Source organism: Micropterus dolomieu, linkage group LG09 (assembly GCF_021292245.1).
Source record: "Micropterus dolomieu isolate WLL.071019.BEF.003 ecotype Adirondacks linkage group LG09, ASM2129224v1, whole genome shotgun sequence".
In the NCBI taxonomy this organism is placed as follows: domain Eukaryota; kingdom Metazoa; phylum Chordata; class Actinopteri; order Centrarchiformes; family Centrarchidae; genus Micropterus; species Micropterus dolomieu.
The window spans coordinates 17,056,549-17,064,427 of record NC_060158.1 but is presented as its reverse complement, the minus strand read 5'-3'; the positions used below and the strand labels follow the sequence as shown (position 1 = coordinate 17,064,427).

At 43.8% G+C, this 7,879-nt stretch overlaps 1 protein-coding gene across 4 annotated transcripts in view; it reads right to left on the bottom strand.

Annotated features, from left to right (window-relative positions):
- Positions 1-1,634: 1,634 nt before the first annotated feature.
- The window catches only part of arpp21 (cAMP-regulated phosphoprotein, 21), a 10,567-nt gene continuing 4,322 nt past the window's right edge, over positions 1,635-7,879 (bottom strand). For 3 of the 4 annotated variants that reach the window (XM_046059370.1, XM_046059371.1, XM_046059372.1), the window contains exons 2-20: positions 7,700-7,861; positions 7,379-7,544; positions 7,199-7,237; positions 7,029-7,094; positions 6,800-6,911; positions 6,478-6,616; positions 5,833-5,970; positions 5,633-5,732; positions 5,426-5,521; positions 5,288-5,325; positions 5,129-5,185; positions 4,682-4,872; positions 4,051-4,191; positions 3,837-3,955; positions 3,657-3,725; positions 3,355-3,522; positions 2,997-3,099; positions 2,285-2,391; positions 1,635-2,148 (exon numbers count right to left, since the gene is read on the bottom strand). In XM_046059370.1, the coding sequence (XP_045915326.1) occupies positions 1,990-2,148; positions 2,285-2,391; positions 2,997-3,099; positions 3,355-3,522; positions 3,657-3,725; positions 3,837-3,955; positions 4,051-4,191; positions 4,682-4,872; positions 5,129-5,185; positions 5,288-5,325; positions 5,426-5,521; positions 5,633-5,732; positions 5,833-5,970; positions 6,478-6,616; positions 6,800-6,911; positions 7,029-7,094; positions 7,199-7,237; positions 7,379-7,540 (2,004 nt within the window). In that variant the 5' untranslated portion in view covers positions 7,541-7,544; positions 7,700-7,861 and the 3' untranslated portion in view covers positions 1,635-1,989. The remainder of the gene's footprint in view (positions 2,149-2,284; positions 2,392-2,996; positions 3,100-3,354; positions 3,523-3,656; positions 3,726-3,836; positions 3,956-4,050; positions 4,192-4,681; positions 4,873-5,128; positions 5,186-5,287; positions 5,326-5,425; positions 5,522-5,632; positions 5,733-5,832; positions 5,971-6,477; positions 6,617-6,799; positions 6,912-7,028; positions 7,095-7,198; positions 7,238-7,378; positions 7,545-7,699; positions 7,862-7,879) is intronic. The other variant, XM_046059374.1, reaches the window with a different exon arrangement.

Here is a 7,879-nt window from a genome sequence, read left to right as displayed (position 1 = left end):
GGGGGGGGTTTACGTACCACGGTGACATATTAGTGTTAGACTTACTTGAACGAGAAGATGTTACTTAAGTAGATTCTACTGTAAAGCAGATAGATCTCTCTCCTCCTGACCTCTACTTCCTGTATTTCTGTGTTTTAATGCTTCGTCTCTATGCCAGTGGACTCACTCATCTCACTATGGCTGTACATGTGCCTTTTATTAAAGATCATGGAACCTGCGCTGCTGCCCGTGTGTGTGTGTGTGTGTGAGAGAGAGAGAGAAAGTGTGTAGAAAGGACAAAAATAGAGCCGGCTCTGTGAAACCGTTGGTCTGTATAAATTTTGCATTTAATACCGCAGTAATGAAACTAAATTTAATTTTAAAGCCTCCTGTGGATGATGGATATGTTTCATTGAATCTGATGGGGAGAATGAATCACTTTCAGTACAAAATGAATTACCCAGCATCTGAACAAAAAGATACATTGACTTATCAGTTATTGCTTACAGGGAAGTGAAAGGAGGTATATCGCAGTTGTGTAAAATGGCGGCTGCCTGAAGGCTTAAAAAGGAAAGCATTTTATATTATGGTTCTGTATGTCTAAAGACTACTTTAGCTTTATGCTGTACTTAATTGGATATTAATCTGTATTATTGAGTAGACTTTTTGACGTGTCACAGTGGGGAATGCACAGGTGTAAATAATCAAATTAATGATGGCTGAATTCTATATAGCTGCTCCGGTTTCAGACTCCTGCTATTAGCATGCTGGCTCACTGTGCCCTCATGGCTTATTGGGACACAGCCATCGTTAATATCATTAGTAAAACCTGTGCTTTTTCTGACTATGACAAGTCCAAATGTCTGCTCAGGGTTATTGAAGGTATATAATTTTCCAGTGGGTAGAAATTTGAGTCAAAAGGATAATTAGTCAATCAACATGAAATCAGTTGTTTCAAACAAATGTGACAAGATTTCACTAATTCCAGCAGCTCAAAAGTGTTAATTTGCTGGATGATTGCTTGCTGAATGTGCTTTGTCTCCTGTGATATTAAACCAAAACTCAATTGTGAGAATATTGGGGACATAAATCAGTAATGGAAACAACTGTTATTTGCAGCCCTTGATAGAAAGAATTAACAAATGGTAAAATAACCTGTATTACTTTGCATGTGAGGACAGTGTACTAAGTCTTTAAGCAGGAGGGGGGTAAAGTATTAACAGTGAGAATCCATCAGTGGTTCGATAGAATATGGTCCCTGCTATTTATATAATTTGCCACATTGACTTGTTTATGTAAGTGTGAAAACATTGCTTCTCAAATGACTGTATGAAAACGCCCACTGTGTGAGCATCTCAGTCTCCTAGTAACACCAAGATTTTCTAAAAAGCTAAACGTCCTTAATGATCCACCATGCTAAGGCAAAATCTTTCACTTGCTTGTTACTTATTTAGACATTAAGTCAATGACATTCATCGTCCTTTTATGAACTCAGTGGTAGGTTAACAACCCATATCCCTACTTCCCCGCAGGCGCACACATCATGAAAGTATATCCTCCAATAATGTACTTTATTTCCCAGCGTATGCATCTCACCATGCCTGCACCCACTTTCGTTAGCATCATCATCAACATGAGAAGAAACAGAGCCAGGATAATATAGAAATGTGACATTGTCAATCCAGCCACAGCACTTTATTCTATTCACACAGTGCATTTCCATAAAACACAATATATAATTTAATATCAATATAAAACTCCATTTGTGTATATAAATTATGCATTCAATACAGCAGCTCTGATATATACTATTAAGCTTTGGTACAGTGGTACATTAATGTATGTGAGTGGGTGTATGTTGTGTGCGTGTGCACATGCTTGTGTGCGCGGGCATCGCCGGGAAGAAGGTGGGTGTAGGTGAAGGGGTTGAGGGAGTGTGAAAAAAAGTTTGTGTGTTATGAGTGTTCACACAGGAACTACAGTATCATCACTTAATCCGTCGAGGCTTCATCAGTACTGTGCGCTCCAGGCTGGGGCGCTGAGGTTGGTGCAGCTGGGAGGATGGCAGCTGCCATGGTGGGAAGGTGGGGGCACCATGCAGCAGTAACCCGCCTCCCCGCCAACCGCGGTCACAACTTTACTTTGAGGATATGACACTGAAACACCTCCCTGCAGAGAGCAAAAGGAAAAGAAAAGTAAAGTTGGAGCGAAGAATAAGAACTTCCTGAGCTGCTAAACGCTCCTTTTGGGGGCTGACTTGTTGGAGGCTGATGCAGAACGAGACCTCTGGGTGCTCTGTGTTTACCTGAACCATGCTACGCTGATGAGAGGCCATTGGTGAGTAGGTTCCCAGCACAGCCTGGGCCTGGACGTGTGAAGACTGCTGCACCCCCACAGCAGGAGCGTAACCTGCTGCAGACACACACACACGTATACGTATACAAGACGTTATTAGCGATATATTTCATCGCCGCGATTTGTTGAGCCAAAGGTTCATTTAAGAAATAAGCCATGATGGAGTTTGTTGATTAATAAAGTTAAAAATGTGTCCACCCAACAAAATATTTTACACATATATTGCCTTGACTGAGTAGCTGGTTGAATTTGAAAGAATATGGTATTGCAGTAATCTCTGTTTGACACTGATTCATTCTTTTCTGGCTGATTTCAGTTTTTATTACTACTTATTTTAACTTAAAGAGATAAAAATCATATAGAAGTTATATAGTTGCAGTGATGACCACTGATGCCCAGAAGGCATGGCCTGGTGGATTGCAGCTGTTTCAAATGCATGTGCTCATCAAGATACACTAAATTCTAATACATGACAGTGTTGAAATGTGCGTCTCCTCGGTCATTGTCACTGCGTTGGATAGAAGCAGCAGGAAAAGAGACCGGTTCACTGTGAGACCCACAGACTACATCTCTGACAGTGTAACGGCCCCCTCCTCTACTGCCACAGTCTTGCCCCCCCACACACACACACAAACACACATAGACACACAAGTGGGGAGTACCTGTTGGTTGCGCTGCTTGGCTGTGGATGTGCTGGCTAGGTGAGACAGGCCTGCATGGGTGTTGAGCTGAGGTAGGGTACTGGCTGTAGTAATACATAGGCACCTAGAGAAAAATAATATGAAAAATACTAGCTTTATTCTTACTATTTTGCTTCAACTATTCCATAAAAACAAAATCAATGTTGAAAATTCAATAAATTATAAATATAACCAGAATTTAAGTTAATCAATGCAGAATTTTTACTTTATTTTAATAAAACAACATGTTTTTAATATATGTTACATGACCGTAAAAACACTGTTTCATGTACTTAATTACAAAAGGGACATGAAAAATAAACAGCATGTGTATCTGTACCTGAGGTGAGGGCTGGCAGTAGCTGGGGGGGTTGAGAGGGGGGGGAGGAGGGGGAGGAGGAGGTGGGGGAGCTGCATAGATGTAACCCTGACTGGAAGGGTAGAGCGGCGGGGCTTCCCCTGTCGACTGACAGCTCATGTGAGTGAACTGCGAAGAGAGGTCTTCAATCTGTCGGTAAAGAGGAAGAGGAGGTCAACACGCATGTGGACGCCCATAAACACACACACACACACACACACACACACACACTGTAAACACACGTGTGTGCAGCAGTTGTCTGTCGACTTCACAGTGGTACATACGTATGGCTGTGAGGGAACGACAGGCAACATCTGTGGAGCTGTGTAAGAGACAGACGAGTGATGAACCACCTGAGAGAGACACACACATGGAGACATAGATAAAGACACAAACAGCGACGTGTGTGTGCATGTATGTCAGTCATGTATGTCAAACATATTTCTGCTGTGTGTGTTCACTACCTGCTGCTGTTGGTGCTGAGAGGGAGAGCCTTGCAGCTGGGTCTGGCGCCTGATTGGCTGCTGACTGTCCGGAGGGTTGTACACAGCAGGGGTTCCATCAGGGTTCAGGAAAGGCTGCCCTGAGCGGTCAAAGGGTTGAGTATGACAAACATGCCATAAAGATGTATGTAACCTTACTAGTGTGTGTGTGTGTGTGTGTGTGTGTGTTATGTACCAGTATGTGGGTTCACTAATATACTTCCCGGCGGGATCCCGTTCTCCATGACGTAGCCAGAGTTAGGAGCCGGCTCATCTATGACGGGAGGAGTAGAGGGGTGGGGACAAGTGGATGGCAGTCTGAAGAGAGAGATGGAGCCTAAAAGAGAGAGAATGACAAGTGGAAGAGTGGAGATAAGAAAATGAAGAAGAAAAGAGTGTTATTATCATGGCATGTAACAAAGTCACACTGCAACATCTTAATATGATCTAAAAAGAGTACACGCGCCACCCCTTCCTGTGCTAAAACATACTGGAGCCCCCACAGTCTCTGCATTGACGTAATTTTCTTCCAGAATATGCGACGACGACTGGAGGTGTTGTGTGAAAATTTACAGCTCTGGTGTGAAGATTCATGCATTTTCACAGCACAAGAACTTCCACTGCTTTTTTGTTAATTAGATGCTACATCATTTATAAACAGTGATTTTTCCCAAGTGTGGCGTGGTGATGAGAGCTGCGAAGAAGTTTGCTTGCACACAGGTAGCGAGGAGTGAAGGGTCTCACCCTCAGTGACTGAATTTACACCTTTAAAAAAGGCGTGACACCAAAGTGTTGGTGAAAGTCACCAAACGTTCAGACGCACACACCTGAACCACGTGCGTCCCAGCTGTGGTTGACAGGTTGGCGGGGTTTTGGGGCGGAACTTGTCCACTGGTAGGAGGAATCAGAGTCTGTGCTGCTCCAAGGTCGGGGGTCGTTGCTATAGCGACAGTCAGTCTCGGTGCTACTCTGCCTGCTGCTGCCTGTCCAGCTGGAGCCTGAGCTGTCACGGCTCCCCCTGTGAGGCACATACAGAATTATCCTAAAACCTTATTACTGCATGACAGGCCTGCCATGTATGTTACATTCACTGACATAAATTATCTAAAAAAAAGATTTTAGAGCTTCCTAAACCCTGATACAAAAAACAAACAAGCAAATCTAGTTAGTCTTTCTGTTTCCGCTGCAGACTCTAAACGAGCTCTGTTGCAGCCAGGCTGACCAGATTAAGATGATAAATGACATCGGTGAAATCGGTGCAGACAGAGCCCTACCTGAAGAGCTGTCTTCTCTTCTGGGTCTCAGCATATGGATTGTACTCATCCACATCCCTGCGCGCGCGCACACACACACACAGACACACATTAATGCTCTCGTCTAAATATAATAAGCTAAAAAGGCACATGGAGAGAATATACTGCAGGCAAGGTTACCTGGTTTCTGCATGGGCACTCTCTTGGGTGTAGAGTGGCTGTAAAAGTACAGCAGAGGAATGAGTGAGTCTCCTATCTGTCTCTATGTCTTATCTGCCTGTCTGTCCTCCTCTCTCACTCTCTCTCTCTCTGTCTCACCTCTTGGTTGAAGATTCGGTCTCGTGCCCGTTGGTACTCCTCCTCTCTCTCCTCCATTGACTTGCTTTGCTTCTCCCGTAAAGGGTGAAGTCGTGTCTGTAGGGAGAGGAACGAGAACGAGTCAAAACGCTGATAAGATACGATCAATGTCAATTATAGAGGAAAATCCAGAGACAGGTGGCTATAGAGAAAGGAGGACAGAAAAACCTGGTCATCCGAGCTGTTGTCTCTCTTCAAAATAATTTTCCACCGGTGGATCTCTTCTGTCTTGTCCTTGTGCACCTCGTCCAGAAAACGCTGCTCCGGTCTTAAAGACAAATAAGTAACAGCTGTTGTTATTTCAAAAGAGACACTAAAAGGCAAAGGATTTACATGCACACACTCACAGGCGTATTGTGTGTGCTTACATGCGTGTGTTGCTGGTCCTGTTGATGATGACAGACTTGCCTGTCTGGTCTACATTGTGCTCCATGCCAAAGTAGGCCGCCACCCGATGGACCAGCATTCGGTGGTAGGACGACATGTGTGGGAACTTCTTAAAAGGGCTGAGAGAGGCAGAAACAGGGGAAAGATAGTTGTAAGAGAGAGGCAGGATGAAAGGGGGAGCGAAAGGGGGAGAGAAGGAAGGAGGCAGAGAGGAGAATAAGTATGGAACAAGGGAGCGAAGAGAGAAAGAGGGAGGGAGGAGGATGGACGTGAAATAAAGAGGAAGAGAGATAGAAGGAGGTAGATTAAGACTGGTTCTATTTTTTCGGCTTAAGTCCAATTTCATCCCTGGTGACTCAAACACACCCACACCAACATAACTTGCTCAATATATTGATCAGTACACTAAATAAGCTGTATGGACAGAATTATAATATATGAGCTGAAAACATATCTTACATGAGCATTAAACTGTATTCTGTTTTTAATAGGATTTAGCATGCATGCAAGTTTTATTTCAGCAGGTTTAAACAAGCACCCAGCTCAATGAAAACCCAAGGTTATGTACTCTCCTTCACACACACACACACACACACACACACACACACGCACACACACGCACACACCTATTGCTGGTGATGAAGTCGACCATGTCCTGCTCCAGTTTAAGCAGCATCATGCGGTCTCTGGGGTTGCTGTTGAGGGTGTCGACAATAAACTGGTGCAGGTCTATGCCGGTGGAGTCGGTGTACTCCACGCTGGACTCTGAGAGTGACAAAGGCAGGCAGGATGTATTACGAGACAATATAAATAAAAATACAAAAAGCCCACTGCAATATTAAACACCCCAAGAGAACTACATCAAAACAGTGGCGTTGAATCCCACTTTATTACATTTTATTTGCTTGCTCTTGTCTCTCTTTTATGAGCTGTCAATCACATACACACCTTTGTACAGTGAATGTTTCTTTGGGTCAGTGCTCTTTTCCTGGTCTTCCTCCTTACAGGAAGTTATCTCTTTGTCCTGGCAGCTAGAGGGGATGTTTGCGTCTGAAGATGCCTGAGAGAGAAGAAAATAAAGAGTAATTTGAGAATGGTGATGATGGGAAGGTGGATGATAATCTGTGTGTGTGTGTGTGTGTGTGTGTGTGTGTGTGTGTGTGTGTGTGCGTGTTACCTGGGTGTCTTCAAATGGTAAGGACTCCTCGCAGATAGCCATACTCCGCTCTAACTTTCCTTTGGCCTGAAACACACACACAAGCAGACGATATTACAAATTCATAGAGTGTAATGCAATCGATATTCCAGTAAGAATGAATAATGAGAGGCAGAATTATTTTAGCTTACCTTAACTTTTTTCTTTGGTTGCACCTGGTTACAGAGTTTCTGCGAGGGAGGACACAATTTGTCATTTAGTGAGCATGTAAGGAGTGATGGTGGTGGGGAGGTACATAATTTTACGGTGGCATATTATTATTATTATTATTAACGTGGTACATAGCAGTAGATATTTTTGGTGTCACTCACCTGCTGCTCCTCCTTCTTACTGTCATGGTGACTCTCCTCGTCCTCCTTCTGATTGCAGAGGGACAGACATGTCGGAGGGGAGGGACAGCTAATGACCTCACATGATGTCCCCTGACAAGGTTTTAGGAGGACATCTGCACTTTCTACAGCTGCTTCAGTCATCCTTCTAAACAACACAAAACATGGACTCTGATGCCGTTTGTTTTACGCAGATAATGTCTGCATTTGTTTATTTTACTGCTATTTAAAGAAATATGCCTGCATTTGCATTTGTCTGTGTGTGTGTGTGTGTGTGTGTGTGTTTGTGTAGGCTGTTTCTACCTATCTGGAGTTGTTTACTGGAGAGCCTCACAGGTGAATGATGAGGTCATATATCCCATGTTCCCACAGGGCAGCCAGAAACGCAATTATCCTCTCCGCTCGTGCTCGCCTTCTCCACTGTTCCTCTCTCTGCCGGCTCTTTACTGGTCAGTGGAAAACAGCCTGAAGAGATCAAAAAAC